The sequence below is a fragment of the Vipera ursinii genome (genome assembly GCF_947247035.1).
Source record: "Vipera ursinii genome assembly, chromosome: 3".
Lineage (NCBI taxonomy): Eukaryota > Metazoa > Chordata > Lepidosauria > Squamata > Viperidae > Vipera > Vipera ursinii.
Genome location: NC_139516.1, coordinates 112,151,916 through 112,174,511, shown reverse-complemented (window position 1 = coordinate 112,174,511; position 22,596 = coordinate 112,151,916). Strand labels below are relative to the sequence as shown.

Below are 22,596 nucleotides of genomic sequence, written 5' to 3'. Positions count from 1 at the left end.
GATAATAGCTTTGCTTTAAGAACTAGATACATAAGGTAAAAAAAAAGACAAGTGGACCCTGCAGCTATTAATTCAGCTGTGGCAGAGTGATTGGGGAGGGGGGGGAAGCAATACCTTTTGCATCATCAGAACCTGAAGCCAAGAGTTTAGGATCCATCAAATTAAAGTCCACACTCCAGCATCTTTTCTCATGCTCCTGTTTTGTCATGAGGGAACAGAAATAGAACGATAGAAAATTACTTCTTCAATAGAACCAAGGTCATGATGAAATACATACTACTTTTGTTAAATTATTATTGATAAAACTTTACTATTTTTCATTTACCCAGTATAATTAATTGTACTGTTTGACAGCAGCCTCAGCAAGGACATAAAGAGAGCTATCTTGATGCCTAGTTAATTTTTTAAAAAATTACATTTTGAAGATCTTACATTACTCTTGTTAAAACAGTATGAGTTTCGACTTGCTAGTAATCCCTTATGGAATTTTTGAAGAGGCAACTGCTAAATTTCACCTCTAAAAACAAATTAGCCACTTAGTAGGATATACAAGCAATATGTTCCTCTATAGACTCAGTTCTCTGAAAAACTTTACTTAATTAGCACATCCGTTTCAGCATCTCTAGCCTCCTTAAACATGATTCCACATATGCTGGAGTTTCTAATTTAGGATTGGGCATTTTAAAGTAAATTTTTTAAAATAGTTCAGTTTGATAACTCCTATTACTCAGTTTTCAACTGGAAGCAAATTAAAACTTTTGAGAAAAGAAGAGTCTGAATGTTGCCTGCAAATTAGAATTCTTCTCAGTCTGCAGATGGAGAAGCAAGCGTATTGGCTTGTACAAGGTCCCATCTTTTACTCATTAAGGGTTCCTACATTTTTATTTGGATAATCTACTACCAATTGATTTAATGAATCAAATATTTCAAACTCTGGACAGGCCAACTAGGACAGAAATTATTTCAATAATTTATTTGAATAATCAATTAAAAAATTCTACTGAAACATTAATACATTAATTTCCTCACAATCCTAAACAACATCCAATTCTATACTGGTGAGCATCCTTTTACATCAACTAATTCCTAATTCTAAATGCTTTATCCACTGCAATGTTTTCATTTTCAGTACTTCAGTAGCAACTGCTCTATCAATATCAGAACCACTGAAAACTCGTGTTTTCTTTAAGCCATTAAAAAAAAAAGACACGAAAGTGTTTCTGAGTCCAAAGGACTAGCTGCTAGATTTACTTTCAAGGAACAGAAATAACAATACAAGAGGTCATTTATTGAAAGCACATGGTGATTTATAAGCTGTATTTGTGAATGCTAAAAAGTCATGACTCATGAGATTTCTTTTTAACAAGAAGTTTTAAACAAGAAGTTTAGTAAGTTTTCATTTTATCCATGGGGAAACAGTTAAAAAGGACATCAACTGAAGGCAACATATCACTTGACAGATTTATCACATGTAAATATCAATGGTCCTGGCATCTACCATGCGAAACCATAAAGCAAATGATTAATGATACCCATCTTCAATGGTAACAGAAGAGCCATGTCTTTTGGCTTAAGAAATGAAACTGGGAGGCAGCAAGTATGACTCTCCAGATTTTAGGGCCATATTATTAAAGTGAACACCATACATGTTGCCCAATATCATAATACTCTTTGGAACACATTGACACAAATACATATATAACACTATTTTCTTCATTTCCTATACGCACAAGAACACATTTACCCATTTTTTTTGTTTTACACCCAACTTGTCCCTCTGTTTTGCACACATGTACATACACATACTGTATGTACATGCACACCACACATAAATATTCATTTATTTCTTACAGAAGCCAAATTGTCTCATCTGCAATCATTTTCTCTTTTAACTTTATTTCTTGGTAATATTTTTCCCCATATCAAAACCAGCATTTCTTTACCTGATAGACTTTTGAACGTTGCCCTGTAAATCCATCCCATAAGATCACTGTTCCTTCATAGTCACTGCTGGCCAAAAGGTTCTTGTGGTAACTACTCCAGCTGATACAGCTGAAAAAGATGTAATCCAAATTTTAAAACATTTTATTCTACAATTACAGTATGGGCACCATAAATTAAATAATTTTATGCATCAACTGAAGATTTGTTTTCTTTTGCTAATTTTATAACCCTGATTATTATTTACGGTAGGTCAAAATTCTGTCTAAATCCATATGGGACAAAGCTAAAATTATTGGTGTCACTAGACTTTATTATATCTAAAAACATATATTTAAGAAGTTTAAGTTGAAAGTATTCTTTCTTTGTTAGAGAGAGCCTTATTCAACAGATTGGAAGAGGTCATCTGTCTTCCAAGAAAAACAAAAAAGAAGACTTAACAGAGTGGGCAAACTATTGTACAATATCCTTAATTTCACATATTAGCAAAATAATGTTTAGGGCCAGATGTTCAAACTGGCTTAGGAAAAGGCTAAGGAATCTTATGCTGATACATGCTGAATAACTGAAAATGAAAAAAAAAATACTCCATTGATTATAAAAAGGCCTTTGATTGTTTCCATTACATCAAGATGTGTAATGTGTTCAGAAAATAGGAATCCTAAAACATTTCATTGCCTTCATGAGAAACTTATATATAGGTCAGAAACCATGGTGTTGACACATCATGGCAAAACAGACTTGTTCCAGGTTGGCAAAGGAATGTGAGAAATTTGCATACTCTCCCTTTATTTATTCAACATAAATGCTGAATATATTATATTAAGGGAGGCTTGACTGGAAGAAGAACATTGCTTTAAAGTTGGGGGAAGAAACATCAGTAATCTATGTTATGCTGATGATATTACCTTGATAGCCAAAACTGCAAAGGATCTGCAAACTCTAATAATAAAAGCCAAAAAGTACAGTGAAAAAAGCAACTAGAATTAAGTGTAAATAAGACCAAACCAATGACAATAGGTAGAACAACCAGCCTTAGAATTTACAAATGAAGATTCTGAAGTGGAGAAAGCTTCTCCCTTTTCAAATCAAGCATCAACAGTAAAAGAACAAGCCATCAAAAATGCATTTCAAACTATCAATTGGTAGAAGAGCTGCAAAAGCCCAGGAAAAGATATTTGAGTAGCATCCTATAGAAGCAACTTGGTTGTTCGAGAAGGCTCTTGACAATACCATGGATGGTACCGTGGATCATCAAGCAAATTAACTCAGAGCTCTTACTTAAGAAACAAATGATCAGACTTAAATCATCCTACTTTGACACATTAAGAGAAATCCCAGTTCTAATACTGAGATAGGCAGAGGAAAGAGAAGAAGAGAATAACCAGCAAAAAGGTGGCTGGACTCAGTTTCAATGACACTGAAAGACCATGCTAGTGACAGATTATCATGGAGAAAATCTAATTATATGTTTCTGCTCAGTCCCCCCACATTTTTCACACGTACCAGTACAAAATGCCAGGAGGTTCCACAAATTATGTATAATTCTGGTCACAAGTAATGCAACTTCATCCAAAATTAATGTTGGTAAACCACTGTCCACTAGAGATTCTTGTTTTCACAGCCACTCAATCCTGATTGAGCCTGAGCATGTTCTACTCTATCTATGATTCAATATGTTCCAGGCACCAGAGCCGTGGGTCACGATATACAGCTGGGTATCATCTAAGTATGGGTGATATGTGACATTGCCCGGAAGGCTTATATAGCAGTTGGGTGCTGCTATATGCTGCTGATATTGAATAATAGCCTAACAGCTGCAATGTAATCCTAAAAAAAAGCTCACTAGCTATTTTGCACCTACATAAAATAACCAAACAAAAAGATTAAAAAAAGAATCCAAAATCCAAAATGAAAAACTTTACTATCAATACCGAAATCTGGCTTTTTAAAATTAACAAGATAAATGAAACAAGGCATAAGGGAACAGCAGGGAAGAAGGGCCACCTGTACTTTGCACTCATAAAATATCCAATTAATGCCTCTTTAAACTTCTTCACACATCATAAATTTTAATTCTATTTTAATTTCAAAATGAATTATCACATAATGTATTGAATTTTCTTCATTTTCTAAGTTAAAAATTAGAGGATACATTTTCCATTCAGCATGCTGAGAAGCTTGTGTTATTAATGGAAAGATTAATGAATATGTTATACATTCCATCTGTTGAAATAATTTTGTTTATATAACATGTCATTGTCTACTTATGCTTGTAAATATGTCATGACAGAAACCCAACTTTTAAAAAATGAACTACTCTTAATAAATAAAAAGTTGGGTGAAATAAAGCAAAAGTCCTATGTCAGATCTTATAGGGAAAAAAAACTTCCTTCAAACTTTAATTTAGCAATATATAGGTCAAAGTGAAAATAATAAGTCAAAGTGAAAATAATAACCAATCTTGCATTATACAAGAAGTCATTCATATACTTCCTTGGCATTCATTTTTCTTGCTTTTATTTCCATTGATATTGTAAGACAAATGACACCTTGGTACCTTAGTAGCAAAATACATCTACCCTTACTACAATGCTAGTCTCCAAGAATAAGTAAATCATCAGCTCTGTCCTAAAGATAATTAAACAAATTATTTACCAAAACAATTAAACAATAAATTCTATCATTTTGTCACTGATTAATATTGCTGCAGAACCATTTAATGTTTTTTTAAAGAAGAGAACCATTGTAGATTGAGAAAATCAGTATCATAAAAAAATCAAACTTATTAAGAAAGAAATGAACTATCATTTCCCAAATACTGTATATTCTCATACAAGCTGAGAGTTTTAGGTTCCCAAATACACCCCAAACCTGGGTTCAACTTATAAACGTATGGGCTTATCAGTGAGTATACATGGCAAAATACTTTTTAAAAGTACCAGTATACACTTGTGGATAAGCTTATCTACAAATAAACTGACCCTCAAATTTTTAACCAAATACTATGAAAAACGTGTCATCGGTGGATAAACCAATGATGAAAATTAAAACACGAAAATTGCAAGGATCAACTTATCTGAGGATGGCACATTTTTCATAGTATTTTTGCTAGAAATATAAAATATTATGCTAGTTATGATAGCATATCAAAATAGGATCAAATCTCTTCCACATTATTCAGTCAATAAAGAACACTCTGACCGAATTCAGGCAGTCCCTGACTTACGACCACTATTGAGCCCAAAATTTCTGTTGCTCCGCAAGACAGCTAAGTGAGTTTTGCCCCATTTTATGACCTTTGTTGCCAAGTAAATCACTGCAGTTGTTAAGTTATAACATGGTTCTTAAGTAAATATGGCTTCCCCATTGACTTCGCTTGTCAGCGGGTTACTAAAGGTGATCACGACCCTGGGACACTGCAACCATCATAAATACGAACCAGTTGCTAAGCATCCAAATTTTGATCATGTGACATGGAGATGCTGCAATGGTACTAAGTGTGAAAAATAATCATAAGACACTTGTTTCAATGCCACTGTAATTTTGAACAGTCACTACACAAATGGTTGTAAGTCAAGAAAAGAGGTACAGGAAACAAGACACTATTCTTACTTTTTAAAATTGAAGAAGAGAAGCAACACATACCTGATTTTGGAATTACATGTCATTTCATTTTCTGGATAATGAATATCAACTGCATCCTGAATGACTGTGCCATATTCATAGACTTTAATCTTCTTTGTGACTCCCGCAATAGCAAAATAGTCACAGTCTCGATCAAATTCAATACTAAAAAAACAAAAATACAAACACAAAAGACACAAACTTATGAATAGAACACATATCTAGTTTTATTATGATGATGCATATTATTTTTCAGGAGAACACCATCTCTGACTTTCATTTCTATCTCCTAGGTTTGCAAAAGTCTACCTTCTCACTAAATTTTCTGTCCTGTTGAATCATTTCTACTGGAAAGAATTACGGTAAATTAACATGAGAAAGGAATTTTAACCCAGAGTAATAAAACAGGGGAAAAGGGAAATTAAAAGTGTGGGGACATAAATATTATTGTTGTTTAAAATGCAAAAGATGAACTTGCTGTATTTTTCAGCATTGTATAAAACAATACACCTGAGCCAGCTATATCACATTAATCAGAAATTATAAAAATAATTTTTGAAAATATCAAAGAAGCTCCAAATTGAGATCCAAACCAAATTCTGGTTAAAAAGTATTAACACGATTTAGAACTTTACAGATGATTAATTAGCTGAATTTAATGCTGGAAAATTGCACTGAGTCACTATATCAATCGTTATAATGCCAGAAGTTGCTCTGAAACCAAAAAAAATGAGTAAGTTCTAAAACTTGGCAAATTTGGAGTAGCTTCAGGTTTTGAAGCCATTTTGTATATTATGTCAGAGGAATAGTGATCACAACATTATATTAGATGTTGTACAAGAATCTTTCCTCTCATTAAATTATCATTTGATCTATTTTCTCTAAAGTTCTGGAAATCCCTCAGGTTCTGATTTTCCATCATACTTTTTATATTTTCCAGAAGAGAAAGCCTTTATCCTCTTATGAGAAGTTAAATTATTTTTAAATAGAGCAGCGGGGAAAAAAAGATAATGATAGCTAACTATTTGTGCTTCATAAATCTATAATTTTAATAAATTAAAAACAATGGGACCATCCATTTTCTAATTTAAATTCATTACAGTTTATCGTTAATGTCCAAAACAGAATGAACAGTGATTATTTTTAACAATCATGAATAGAAACACAAATCAAGCTTGAACTAAGTATATCCAAAGGGAAAGGAAGTTTCACCCAAAAACTAGTTCATATCGTGAAATGTAACATTACTAAGTCCTATGTCTTTCCACGTTTTGCACAATACCCAGGGATGAGTATCATAAGATGATACTGATGAGAGCAGGACACACATACCCCCTTCACTCCAAAGAGAAAATACCTTGGCAAATACAGAACGAACCCAATACTATCTGAGATTCAAGGTGCTGGTGATGACCTATAAAGCCCTAAATGGCTTGGGTCCGGGATAATTGAGGGAACACCTGCTGCTGGCATCAAGTTCCCACAGGGAGGGTCTTCTCAGGGTGCCGCCGGTAAAAGACTGCTGGCGGATAACACCCAGGGGGAGGGCCTTCTCAGTGGGTGCACCTGCCCTTTGGAACCAGCTGCTCGTGGAGCTTAGGACTGCCCCTGGCCTTCGGTCATTCCGCCGGGACTTGAAGACCTGGCTCTTTGAGCTTTCCGGCCCAGGCTTTTTAATTGGGGTTTTATATTTTTCAGGGATCAAATTTAATTATTTTTAACTGTTTTTAACTTTTGTATTGTATTGATGTTTTTAAATACTTTGTAAACCGCCCTGAGTCCTACGGGAAAAGGGCGGTATATAAATCCAATAAACTTAAACTTAAATTTAGTATAGTCTGACTTGGTGGCAGCCTGAGGCTAAATAAACAAACACTTAACACACACTGGCTACAAAGTATCAAGTCTAAACCACAGGAATGCAGAACCCGCTAACAGCAATTAGGATTGATAGGATTAAAATAGAAACACTAAAAGGTACATAATAAATCGCACTGGATCCCTCCTGGGGCAAAGATTAACATTTTTCTAGACAAAATTGATAAAGAAATTAACCCATCAATAGACACTGACCAACGACAATTTTAAACTCACGAATCCGAAATGACAATTTTGAAAACCATGAAAGGGTATAAGAACTCACATTTGGGGACCGTTCTGTCTAAACTAGTCGGGGTTTCATACTGAATTCTCACTCAACTTTAATCTCTGTGATTAAATCTCTCTTTCCTGTAGCTGGCTTCATGTTCTATTTGTTCTTCTCTGCGCTGCTAGTGAAAATCCTGGCTAGAAGAGCCTGAACGGGGGAGTTCCTCCCAACGATACCCTGCAAACACTGCTAAATAACTAGAAATAAATTTGGAGAATCATGCTTCTCCAGCTTGTGAAAGTAACTAAAATAATAAACCAGTTCCATCCCATAGGTTTTTCAAAAATTAAACTTTTTAGTGTTCTATCTGAACGCTAAACAAATGAATAAAGGGAAAACAACAGTCTGCACAGTTGAATGAACTAATTGGGCTGAGCTGTATTTAGGGTGATAAGCTTGTACTGTTTTTGTTAGCTATACCGCTCAAGGCATTTGCATACTCCAATGAAATTAGTCGCCTTGCCTATTTAACTTATATGCAGAGCACATCATGAAAAAGGCAGGGCTAGATGAATCAAGAGCTGTAATTAAGATTGCCGGGAGAAATATCAACAACCTAAGATATGCAGATGATACTACTCTAATGGCAGAAAGTGAAGAGGAACTAAAGAGCCTCTTGTTGTGGGTGACTGGAAGCGTTGGCTTGAAACTCAACATTAAGAAAACCAAGATCATGGCATCCGGTCCTCTCAATTCCTGGCAAATAGATGGGGAAGAAATGGAGGTAGTGACAGATTTTATTTTCCTGGGCTCCAAGATCACTGCAGATGGGGACTGCAGCCAAGAAATTAAGACGCTTGCTCCTGGGGAGGAAAGCCATGGCAAATCTAGACAGCATACTAAAAAGCAGAGATGTCACCCTGCAAACAAAAGTGCGTTTAGTCAAAGCTATGGTTTTCCCAGTGGCAATATATGGCTGTGAAAGCTGGATCATAAGAAAGGCTGAGTGCCAAAGAATTGAGGCCTTTGAACTATGGTGCTGGAGAAGACTCCTGCGAGGCCCCTGGACTGCAAGGCAATCAAACCGGTCAGTCCTAGAGATCAACCCTGACTGTTCTTTAGAAGGCCAGATCCTGAAGTTGAAACTCAAATACTTTGGCCACCTAATGAGAAGGAAGGACTCACTGGAGAAGGGCCTAATGCTGGGAAAGATTTAGGGCAATAGAAGAAAGGGACGACAGAGAATGAGGTGGATGGATGGAGTCACTGAAGCAGTAGGCGTGAGCTTAAATGGACTCCAGAAGATGGTAGAGGACAGGAAGGCCTGGAGGAACGCTGTCCATGGGGTCGCGATGGGTCGGACATGACTTCGCAACTAACAACAACAATGAGGACGACAGATACAAATCACAATGGATTTAAACTGCAAGATTAAACATAATTTTGATAAAATAAATGAATACACGTCTAACTTAAATTTACGATAAAAAAACATCCTAAGAATGATAGTAAAGAATAAACAAACAAATCAGATAACAGAATGTGAACTAGAAAAAAATGACTTAATTGGTGATGTCACAAATGAAGGGAATTTGCTAAGCACATTGGTTTGTGCTTAAATTGTAAGCCACCCTGAGTCTTCAGAGAAGGGCGGGATATAAATGGGATTAAAAAAAATTAAAAAAAATTATAACTTAATACAAACAACAAAAAATTCACAAGATTTGGATACAACCATAAATATGGAAAAGTTATCTTATGCATTAGAACATCAAAATAAACCTGAGAAGAAAGAAGACTTAACAAAATGGACACTGCTAGGAGAATCACTGTTTGGGAGACAAAAAGCATACATCTTACATACTATGTATTCTCTGCTCCTAACAACTACCAAAATATAAGAACTGTTTGACAAGTCGGAAATACTAATTTGGAAAACAATTTGGCAAAAGAAGAAGATTAGAGATGGGCTTAAGAGACTTGACCCACCCTACCAGATGGAATATTATATGAGCAAACATTTGTTTGAATATGGGTAAATAAACAAATAACTTTGGCTATAAAGGGGATTTAGAATAAGTGGGATAAGAGATATAAGTAATATAGTATTTTTTGATAAGATACAAAATGTAAAAATATTGGAATGATGTAAATGAAACAAAAGTTTGAATTTTAAAGACAAATTAAGTTTGAAAAAATTTAGGATTAAGGAATGATTGAAATACTGAGGGGAAATTAGGCTTAATAAGAATTTGAAAAAAAGGATATATAGTGACTCAGTCATTTTTTATAAATAGAACAAATATAAATTAATTAGAAAGGATGTTATGTGTAGATGTTAAGTATAGAATTTTTATAATATATGAAATATGAAAATATTGGGATATATTTAAGTGGAAAATTTGGATATTTAGATGTTAATTACTGAGAAAATTATTATTGATAAGAATTGTTTCAATATTATGGAGAAATTGAGCTTAAACAAGATTTATGAAAATAAAATACATAGTGAATCAATGACTTTTATGAAAATAAAGAAAAAATAGGATAATGATAAGAAAAAAATGATATATATGGACACTATTATTGGTATAAATACAGAAGAAAATGTTTTTATTTAATCATTTATATATATGGAAAATATCAAATATTATATTTGTTTAAGAAGGAGAATACTACTGGGAGAAGAGAAGATCAAGAAAATATATTATTGATATACTAATTTTGGAAATATAAAAATTATTATTGAGTGTTAATTAACCATTATTGATTGTATATTTTTTTAAAAAAAATTATGAACCAAGACAACACACTGTACACCAGGCACTAAGGTTGTTATTGTAAAAAATCAATAAAACTTTTACAAAAAAAATGCAATTTGGGCAGCTTCATTTAATTACAATTTTTGAAACTTAAAGGGAAGATCAAGAACAGACTTTAGGCAAAATACCCATGCAACTTAAATGTAAGGAATTCTGTACCTCAAAACCATATTAGATCATTCATTTGAAGTACAACTGACACTACTTACTTCCTATATTTATCTATATTCCAATCTTCTTCCACAGTGCTACAATATAATTTATTTATTTCTGGAGTTCCTGCTGAATTCTACCTTGGCATTCTCCAGGCTCTGTGCCTGTCCTGACTTAAGATTTGTCCCTCCATGGCATCAGCACAGCCACTTTATGAATGGGCAAACTATGACCCTCTATAGCAGCACCACCACAAAAACCTTGTAAAATTAGATTCCTATATATTCTAGCCTCTGGGGAAGAAAGGAGATAGGCTAGTGCAGGGGTCAGCAACCTGAAACAGTGAAAGAGCCACTCGGGACCGGTTCCCTCACAAAAGATAAAACTGGGAGCCGCAAAAAATGTGTGTGCATGTGTGTACATGCGCACATGCGCAGAACAGGGTTTGACTGAAGAGTGGAGCCAAGGCGAGATATGCACCTACCCTGCATATTTGAATTGATTGGTTGAACTTTTTTAGTCCCACTTTTTTTTTTTTTTGGACTGCACAGGGCAGAGGACTGGGAGCCACAGGAGACGGCTGAAAGAGCCGTATGCGGGTTGCAGACCTGTGGGCTAGTGCATGTGTCGGCAACCCACTGCATGCGGCTCTTTCAGCCTTCTCCTGCGGCTCCCGGTTTGCAGAGACAGCACTTGCGCTTCTCTCTCTCTCTCTCTCTCTCTCTCTCTCTCTCTCTCTCTCTCTCTCTCTCTCTCTCTCTCTCTCTCTCTCTCCCTCTGTGTGTGTGTGTGTGTGTGTGTGTAACTCACGCTGTTCTCTGAGAAGCTGACAAGCTTATTGGGAGGGGCTCCTGCCTTTGCTGCGTCTCCACAGGAAGCAGCAGAAAGCAGGGCAGGAGAGCCAGCCCAATAAGAATGTGTGTCAGCTAGTCTGAGAACAGTGTGAAGCCATCTTGCCAAGTGAACAGAAGATCGGAGAAAGGGGGGGGAGAGAAAGAGAGGGAGAGAGAGAGAACTCATGCACAGCAGCCTTTATTTCTTTTTAATTAAACTCTTCAATCAAGTTTACCCCCTCACACATGCATTTTGTGGCTCCCAGTGTTTTTTTTTCTCTGGGAAACAGGTACAAGTGGCTCTTTGAGTGTTTAAGGTTGCCGACCCCTGGGCTAGTGATATAGTTCATTTTTTTGGAAGGATGTTCAAAACAAGTGTGAAGCCTACTTAGAGGCATAACAAACTTATTTAGAGCTATTCATTTGATAAAACAACAAAAGAAAATGCATTGCATTGTTGTAAATATTATTATTTTGGTACCGTAATCCCAGGGAATTTTGTATCACAAAAATGATTTTAAGGACCATGTACAAGCCAGTGTTCCTGTTCAATCTTGACATAAAAGTGAATATATGATTGACTACGATGACCTTAATGTGTCTGAAGTCCAAGGCTACAGCCTTCAGTTAGTAAGTACATCAACGATGTTCTCATTATTCTGTTACTAATAATCTTAAAGAACCAAACTTGAAAAAGTTTATCCCAATGTGCATCAGGGATGTTAATGTTGTTTGAGATGTTGTGAATGTATGTACCTGAGATATATATGGGGACTAATAATGGTTATGCATAATTATTATGAATTTGAATTGTGGATATTTAATTTTTATATGGCTAGTTTATGTTTACTGCTTTTACAATCCACTTAGATTTACTTTTCTCCATCAAACTGTTTATTATTTTTAGCAGAGTACAGTATGTACAACTGCTATAAACAGTAATAGTTACTGCTTTATTTCTGGGACAGCACAGTAATAGCCTGCCATGCCTCAGAGATGAACCGTGACTGCAAAAAACACTTGATAATCATTTTAAACAAGATTCCTGTTTATAAGCATAGCAGTTAATATGACTCCTTTTAATAACTACTTTTCCAAAATATTTGTGACCAATTGCAATTGCTTGAATAGCCACCTATGTGTGCAACATAGCTCTACTGAAGGATATCTGCCAAATAACTATTTATGAATATTGCCATGTGCTCCCGCATGGATTTTTCTTTTGCATATTGCATATTCAGTTATTGCAAGAAGCATCTGAATTGCCTAAAATAAATGGCAATATATTTACTGCAATGAGCTTTACATGGGGCCACCCTTGACAAGCATTTGGAAACTTCACCTGGTAATTTGTAAACGGTGCTGGCTATTTGGCACATGTAATGCCACTGTTTCAAAGGCTATATTAGCTGCCACTGTTTCTGGGTGCAATTCTAAGTGCTGGTTGTCAACATTAAATACCTTCATGGCTTGGGACGGGGTTACCCAAGGGACTGTCCCAGTTGTTTCTACCCAACCAATCCAGTCTGGCAGGAGGGGCATGCTTCAAGTCCTCTCAGCCACAGAATGTTAGTTGGTGGGGATCAGGAGATGTTCCTTTTCTGCCCTAGTGCCTAACCTCTGGAACACCCTGCCTCCTGAGATTAGGATGGCCCCAACCCTGCTGGCCTTTCAGAAGGCCTTGAAGACATGGCTAAGTGCCTGGGCTTGGGGTCCCAAGTGTGTGAAGGGACTAATTTCCTGGTTATGTTGCTATCAACAGATTATAATACTATTTGGCTGCTATTTCTGTTTTGTGCTCTGCTTTAACTATTTTAATTATTATGACTGTTCTCTGCCCAAGTAATTGGTGTGAGATGGAATCTATCTATCTATCTATCTATCTATCTATCTATCTATCTATCTATCTATCTATCTATCAATCATCTATCTATCTATCTATCTAAAATACTGTTAATCATCTTAATTTCACATTTGATTCAGTAGCATCTAAAATATCTGAGATATTATCAGTTTTGAAATGTATTTTGCATGATTCTATGATTCGATATTAGTTGTTTGGAAGAATACTTTAAATGAAGAACTAGAATAATCTATATTAACAAATCAGTGACTAAGGTCTTAAAGAATATTAAGTATGTTTATTATGAGGTGAAACTAACTCAACTTCTTTTTCATTTTTACTGGACCTCACAGATAATGTGAGGATGAGATGACATGATAGGGCCCCACTATCTATTACACTAACTAGAAATGCCCTGATTTTGAACATATGAACTTAATAAATATATCCAAAAATAAAATGGATCTAATTATGTTTCATATGTTATAAGTCAAATTAAAATAAAAATTAAAATTAAATCAAAATTAAAATTTGGTTATAAAATTCTAGGACTACATGTCCATGAGTCCCCAGTTAAAATATTTGCTCTAAAATTGTGAGCTAAATAAGTCTAGTATTATTTTTGAAGTAAAAAGTATTGCCTTACTAAAATAACTACAATTTATAGAAAGTTAAACAGGAGAATTGGTCCATAGAAGCTTCCAAACAGAACTATACTTTGCACTATATTTGATTGCCTTGTAATATGGTTTCTGATCTGTCTCAAGAATGGTTTTACAATCAAGAATTTATTCCATCATAACCTTAACCGAACTGCTGTATCAGCTTTTGTTTCATTGTAATGGGAAAGGCAAAAAGCTACTAAAAGAAATAACTTTTATCTATGTAAAATAAAATTTTACCTATATAAAAATATTTTAGTAGTTTTTTGCCTTTCCCCTTACACCTAAAACATTACATTACCACATTGTTACTACATTGACAAGTATTAATTTTTTAAATTCCTCACCTGTTTGGTTAATCCGGCATTACACAGAAATAGAACTTTGAAATTGGAATGTATCATTAGGATTTATCCCTATCAGTAACCTATTTTATGAGTATGCAAAAGCTACTTAGGACAAAACAAATCTCTGCAGAAGCATAAATCAATGAGCGCACTGAGTTATGTAGTTTATTACAGCAAGAATGAGGATACTCTGTCCACATCCAGGTTCAGTAGATGTACATGGTTTCCTCAGGCAACAGTTTTTTATTTCATTCTAAAAAGATTCTTGATTGGATCTGAATTTACATTCCCAAACAATTAAATGAAATCAAGTAATAGTTTCCCTTTTGAGATAAAACAAAAACAAAACAAGATATAATGATACAATGCTGATTTCTATTTTATTAAGCTAAGATATTTATCTCCAAACTAGTCTTTTTTGATACATTTTATTTCAATAACCTAATTTGTTCCTGAAAGATATTTTGCTTCAGCTTGATCAAATATACGTAGCATTTCATTAGGAAACAGCCACACTTAATAAGCACCAAAGCAATTTGGGCTACTTTTGTCTTGCTATTTACTTTGGTAACACTTTTCCACATCTGTCTTCAAATACTCAGACATTATAAACTCTCTTTTCTGTACGCATATTAACATATTAAAACCTCCATTTTCCATCTGATATGGAATAAACTAATTATATCAAGTTACTGAACCCCTGTTGATCAACTAGCATCAACTGCCATGTATAGCACAATCATTTCCAAACTATGCAAATAATGTATGCCAAAAAGCCTATAGCATGTTAGAACACAAAGGTTAATATCATATACATTTTTTAAAATAACATATAATTGTACTAGTAACATAATAATTCATTGTGTATGAAATATATGTTCAGTGGTTAGAATGCAGTACTGCAGGCTAATTCACTGCTCACTGCAGGAATTTGATTCTCATTGCCTCAGCCTTCCAAGGTCAGTAAAATGAGGACTCAGATAGTTGGGGGCAATATGCTGACTCTGTAAACCACTTAGAGAGGGCTGTAAAGCACCGTGAAGTGGTATATAAATCTAAGTGCTACTGCTATTGCTATTTTATCATTATTATCACATGAACTAGAAGTATATAAAAATACACTTGGGCTGAATTCTTCTCAAGATACACATAGACATACACACACACATAATTTATTTGTATGAGCATAAAGTTTTCACACTAGTTTCATATTAGTTCACACTTCTAGCACAGAATGTTTTCTTAGAGAAAAATTTGCAACTATAGAGCAAAAAACTTGAGAATTTGCTATTTCTTCTGTTTTTAACAGATATACTGTATGCCTACAGCCTTGTTTGTTATATAGATAAAAATAACTATATTTATTAACTGAAGAGATGTTTAATGTGTTTGTATGATATAACACCAAACAGAGAGCATTCACAATAACATCTCCAAAATATCAGGAATTTAACATTATTTTTGTTGTTAATAGGGAAGTCGTGTCCAACCCATCACGACCCCATGGACAATGTTCCTCCAGGCCTTTCTGTCCTCTACCATCTTCTGGAGTCCATTTAAGCTCACGCCTACTGCTTCAGTGACTCCATCCATCCACCTCATTCTCTGTTCTCCCTTTCTTCTCTTGCCCTCCACCTTTCCCAGCATTAGCCTCTTCTCCAATGAGTCCTTCCTTCTCATTAGGTTATTTATTTATTATTTATTAATAAATAAAATAAAATAAACCTTTTATTGTCAAAGTACATGTGTACATTGAGATTAGCTGAGCCTCCCCCCATGCTCCCTCCCCCCAACTCACAGTGACAACAAACCCTCCATCCTACCACACCATGTGAACCAACTACACCACACACCGGCCTCCCAAGTCAATTCTGCATAAATTCACAGAGATTATATCCCATTCAAAAGCCTAACAGCCCACGGATAAAAGCTATTTTTCAGCCTGTTGGTATGGCTGGCTATACTCCTATATCTCCTACCCGATGGTAGGAGAATAAAGAGATACCGTCCAGGGTGTGAGTCATCCCTGAGAATTTTCCTCACTCTTCCAAGGCAACGAGCCCTGGTGATGTCATCCAGTGGTGTCAGGGGACAGCCCACAATGTCTTGTGCTGTGCTCACCACCCTCTGTAATACTTTCCTATCTGTGGCTGTCAGACCAGCATACCAAACCACAATACCATACGAGAGGACGCTCTCTATAGTTGACCGGTAAAAGAGGGTCATTAGCTGTTGTTCTACCCTGTTCTTCCGCAAGACCCTAAGAAAGTGAAGCCTCTGTTGGGCCTTTCTAGCCACCTGGGTTGTGTTAACTTTCCAGGTCAGATCTTCACAGAGGTAGACTCCCAGAAATTTAAAGGAGGAAACTCTCTCCACACAGTCCTCCCCGATGTAAAGTGGGGCAGGTTCCTCCTTTTTTCTCCGGAAGTCTAACATTATCTCTTTCGTCTTGCCGATGTTTAGGTGCAAGTTGTAGTTACTACACCATATGGATAGTTTTTGTACCTCCGCCCTGTATGCTGTCTACTAAATTTTACAAAATGTTCCACTGGTAACTCAAAAACCTCCACTGATTAGTTTCACAAATTCAGAATATGCAAATTTCCATATTCAGAATATGGAAATATCCCTAAAATTAAAACTCAGCAATGAACAATGAACGATGTAAGCATTTGCAGTGAGATTCCACAACCATTCAAAAGCTCAGACAAAATGGGGATATTCATCCCTGGCCAAAAGATATCAGGGGGCTGAGCAATCCACAGAGAATGTTTCATACCTGGGTGCAAGAAACGGGGAGAGCAGCTTGCAGTGATTCTGGCAAAAAAGCAAAGATGCTCAACATATACATAGTCCTCAATTTATGGCTGGTGATTTACTGAAAGGTCTTCAATATTGCAATCCTTACTATTATTTGAACTTGATATATAAAATTATTTGGAGGATTGCCAAATTTTCTGTTTGTTTGCCATAAGAAAACTCAGGTTTAATTCCAGTAATGTTGGCTGATAAGATTGTCAATCTGTACCATTCATTTTTTGGTTTTCTATTTCAGCCCCATTTTTCTCACACTTGATTGTACTGCATTTGGTATTCTAGGTATTTGACAGTAAGCATCAGCACGATCCACCTCCTGCACCCTAGTAGCAAACACACACAATCACAACATGGATCTTATTTAGGCAATTAAAAAAAGCACCGCTCATTTGTATAAGGGAAAGATTTTCAGAAATGCTCAAACAGAAGAACGAACAGAATACTCTGGCTGACTGAAATTCTAATAGCAATATTTTGATGCAATATTTTTTGTAGCACACATGTATACATATTCAAAATCCAGAACAAGCTGGAGTATCGGGATATTTTTCACATCCTTTTTGCTTACAGAGTTGAGCCATTTTTTTCAAAATATAACAGAAAACCAAAGCATCCCATATGCCAGCAGTGTGCATGTTTAAACTGACAGGGAGAGATGCCAATGCTGCAGAAATGTTGGTCCCCATTGGATAGCCTTAGAACCCTCATGCTGGTGACATAATTCTCTACAGGAAGAACGGCAACGTAGGACCACTGCAATTCTCTTAGTTTGCAATGTCCTCAAGACAGAGACAGCAACTCTGAACCTCTGTTTGATGGGAGAATGCTAGAGAAGTAAGGAGGAAATTCTAGGGGGACAGAATAGCCAACCCTCCTCTAGGACACCCTTGCTGTCCTTGGAATAGCTATAAGTCAAGATATGAGATCTGTTCAGTTACCAAAGCTGAACCAACTTGATACAAATAATCAATGCAATCCATCCCCATATACTGATAAATTTATTCCTTATACGAAGAGCTTTCACTGATTTTGTCAAAACAAAGTGTATTCAAACTAATTATTTCATTTTGTGGAATTTCTTGTACATGGGAAATATAATCTGGTTTTCCTTGTTCACCTAGTTTTCTGAGAAAAGAAATCCATTACTTATACTTGATTAGCAACTACTGAATTTATAGGGTCCAGTTATTTTTAAATGGGAATGGTTTTAACTTACAGGATGTATTAGTCTTTGACTTTTCATGCATATTGCATGAACAGCTGTTGTTTCTTGACAGCCATTCAGGTTTTTCCAATATCCTATTTTATGGTCAGATCTCTCAGAATTCCAAATGTGCCTTGTAACACCAAAAGGTTGCCACTTCCTTCATTAAACAAACCTGATGGGGAATACCAATATCAGTTTCTCTGAAACAGAAGTATTCCATGCCTTCAGAAATTACCTGATCCTTTGTACATGTATCTAATTCACAAATTCCAAAAATAGGGGCAGAGAAATTTTGTTTACTACTGCTATACACCTTTTCATAATATAAACTATATTTTCTGTGCACCAAAATGTGCATCAAAACTTAAGATTATAAACAGCATGGAAGCCATTCCATCAACAATTTTATAATTCTCTGAAATTAAACTCTATTTTTTCCTTTACAATAAAAATCTATCACTACCTTTTTTAAATGATATGCTTTCACTAATGTTTAACTATTGTGGTACTTAAAAAGTTTGTGTACCTTTTGAATTTTCAATATTTCTTTATAAATATGACCTAAAACGTGATCTATTCTCCACACAACTCCTAAAATGAGGAAAAGGGAATCCAGCTAAACAAAAGAGTCAATAACATTATACTTATTCATTGTTTTATTGAGTAAAGTAACCCAAAACTATCTATTTCTGTGGGATAAAAGTATGTGAACCTCTAGGATCATCAGTTCATCTGAAGCAGAATTTAAGGTCAGGTGCTTGAATCAATGTGGTACTTGGTTGTAAGTACTGGAGGTCCTGCCTTATATAAAGATCAGAATTCTGGAGATCGACTATCAAAGTCTATTCTTCACAACTCAAGGATGTGGAAGCGTTTCATAGGTTCAACAAAGGAGATTTCTGAGCACCTCCATTACTACTGTTCCCAGGATGACCAACTGAGATCATCCCAAGAGCAAGGTATGTTAAAACTCAGGGAAATATACACTGATCAACAATGATGTACATGGCAGGGTTGCAAGCAGAAAGTTACTATTCTCAAAAAGAACAATGCTATTTACAGATTGCAAAAGATGACACAGATAAGCTATCGAAAGATATTGATATCGAAAGATATAAGGATATAGAAAGAATGAGACCAAAACAGAACATTTTGGCATGAATAAAAAGTGTTATATTTCTTGAAAGGAATGCATTGCATTCCAGCACAAGAACTTTATTTTATCTGTGAAACATGGTGGTGAAAGTACAGTTTGGATCTGCCTTGCTGCCTCTGGGCCAAGAGAGCTTTACACAATAGATTGAACTATGAATTCTGAATTGTACCAGCAAATTTTAGAAACAGCAAAGGTTAGGCTATCTGTCCATGAATTGAAGCTCAAGAGAAAGTCAGTCATGCAACAACCCAAAGCACACAAGTTATATGACCAGAGACTGGTTAAAGCAGAATAAAGTTGATATTTTTGAATGGCCAAGTTCAAATCCTGACCTTAATGCTACGAAAATATTATGGAAAGACCTGAAGTGGGCAGTTCATGTGAGGAAGTCTGCCATGGTCCCTGAATTGAAGCTATTCTGTAAGGAGCAATAGGGTACATTCCTCCAAGCTGATTTGCAGGACTGATCAACAATTATCAGGAATGTTTAGTTGCAATTATTGCTACCCAGTGGGAGGGGGAGGAGGGATCACTTTTGCCACACACAAATATGTAGCGTTGGATTAGAGGTAAAACAAATGAACACAGACCAAATTATTTCTTTTCCAGTATATTAAAATTATTTCAGCCCATGCAGAAATAAAATGATGCTGCAAGCCAAATACACCACAGTGAGCTTTTAAAAAGAAGTCTGCTTCAATTCCTTGATGACGTGGAATAAGACACAATGGTTAAAACTACATGAATACAAGAAGAATGAGAAAAAATGTATGTGATAGATAATGGGATCAAGGAATACATCATACAATGTATCTGAGAGGTTGATGCAAACCATTATGACATGAGGCTGCCACATTTGTTGATGAAACTCTTCTAAAGTCCCATGGAAATTGTAAGGAAAACTAAGGAATCTGCAATTAATCTATTCTACGATGGTAGTCAAGGTGATCATCTTGATACCAATGTCCAAGTCCTGGGAATTGGATTCCCAAATGATGTAAGCGCTCCTCCTAACTCCATCTTCTAAATGAGTCTAGTAGTACAGATAAGTGAAGGGGTGCCATCACATTGCTGAAACTGAAAAGCTGAACACCTCTGAAGGATTTTTCTCCATAATGACTAAACAGAGTTACATATTACTGAAGTGTTAAGGGATAATTTATCATTGTGCCTTTACTGAGCAACTCAAAAAATGATTGAACAGGAACCTTCAGAAGAAATCAAATTGTTCTTCAAGATTAGTTTCATTAATTGGGAATCCAATCACAAAAAAATGCTGCTGTCTTCTTAGTAGACCAATACATAACTATTTCCTTCTTAAAAGGAAAAAAGGAGGACAGAAAAAACTGGAAAATGGCAGCATTGCTGTAAACCAACAAACATAATAATGTTTTAATTTGATTTTTATTTTTACCATTTAATTAAAAATCTAGAATCCATCAATTTCTTCATAAATAGAGGAAAGCTTTAACAATGCAAATATCAAGAGCACAAAACATAGTATACAAGTATAGAGGTTTGTACATATAATTCTTACAAGTCTACATTTGAAATTTATATATTCAACCACGTTTAGTATGCTAAATTAGTCTTAAGTTATACTGTCTGGTGCTTCCAACTGAAAATACTTTTTTTAAATAAAGGACTTGGCAACATTTGAGAACAGAAAAGAAAGTATTAAATTTTAAAAAAGAAAAATATGGGAAGTATCTGTTTTCCCACAATTCTCAGAAAGGGAACAATTAACTTATCAGGTTTTCTGGTCAGTTTGCTACATAATCCTAATGCTATGTAACACACACACACACACACACACACACACACACACCACACATACACATTAAATTAACAGCAGTTCTACTTTTTGAAATGTCAATATTGGCTCATATGTTCTGAGAAATTTCACTCATTTAGAAATAAAAAAAATGCTTCATATATTCCTTTGGTGAATACAGATGGTATGAGATCTTGCCAAGCTACTATTTCTATCAAACAACTACAATTCTTGTTATTATCAACATTACCTGCAAAGTAAACTAAGGTTGCCACCTTGTGGTTTGGTAAATTACTATTACTATATTTACTTGCCTGGGAAAGTGACTCTTCCCCCCCATACACACACCAATTCACCTTTTAAATGAGAATATTTTACTAAATTTATTGAGAATGCAGAATGGAGACAAAATGTTTGTTTTCAAAATTTCCTTGAAATTGGACTGGACACTGCTTAAATTCAGCCCAGCTGCTTTTGAGATAAAAACTGATTAAACGCTGACCAAAATAAATTACCCATATATTTAAATAAATATGGATATGAATCTATATTCAAATAATGATTAATATTGTAACAAGTCAAAAATTATGGATGCATTATTTTGATAGTAAAATGTCTTAATTATTTCAAAATTAGTATAATGGCTTAGGCTAATTGTAAAGAATGAAAATAATAAGCTTTAAAAAGCATTGTTAAAATAATATAAGCAACATCTAACTTCACAAAGTCTTGTGAATAAAACTGCAAATAAATGAGGTTTTGTCAGACTATAAATTCTCAGTATTTATAGCTCTCAAACAAGTATTTATTACCTTGAGACTATGCTAGATCCGTTGTAGAGATCACTTGCATAAGACAGTGTTGCTAAAGGTCGAACAGAATTGTAGCGAGTAAACTTCGACAGGCACTCTTGAAATTCATCCAGCTGGTTTGAGGTTCTACTATCATCTAGATGGGAAAAGCAGGGAGGAAAGAATGCAATTTAAAGGTTTAGAAGGGAAAAATGGTAAACATAGTTTCAGGAACTGCCGCTACACGTTTATAGATCAATTAAATACTATTTTTTTTCCTAATCTGCAGGACTAGCATAGAAATGGTTACAGATGCAGTCCATTAAGATCTGAAAATATGTTCTGCAGTACACAGCAAATAATTTAAGTCAGAATACCTGAAAGTCATATACAATCTTTCATCATCCTTTCCCAGCCTGACGCCTATCAGATGATATAGTAGGTACACACAGATGTCATCCCCCACAAGCATGATTTGGGCATAACCAAGTACTTCTGTGGAAAATACATACAATGTAAAAGTAGTCTTCTATT

General features: G+C 35.2%; 1 protein-coding gene across 3 annotated transcripts in view; it reads right to left on the bottom strand.

Annotated features, from left to right (window-relative positions):
- COP1 (COP1 E3 ubiquitin ligase) overlaps window positions 1-22,596 on the bottom strand; it is a 125,443-nt gene that overhangs the window by 58,593 nt on the left and 44,254 nt on the right. For all 3 annotated transcript variants that reach the window (XM_083360609.1, XM_083360607.1, XM_083360608.1), the window contains 4 exons: window positions 22,084-22,219; window positions 5,590-5,733; window positions 1,944-2,052; window positions 115-196 (listed from right to left, as the gene is read on the bottom strand). In XM_083360609.1, the coding sequence (XP_083216735.1) occupies window positions 115-196; window positions 1,944-2,052; window positions 5,590-5,733; window positions 22,084-22,219 (471 nt within the window). The remainder of the gene's footprint in view (window positions 1-114; window positions 197-1,943; window positions 2,053-5,589; window positions 5,734-22,083; window positions 22,220-22,596) is intronic.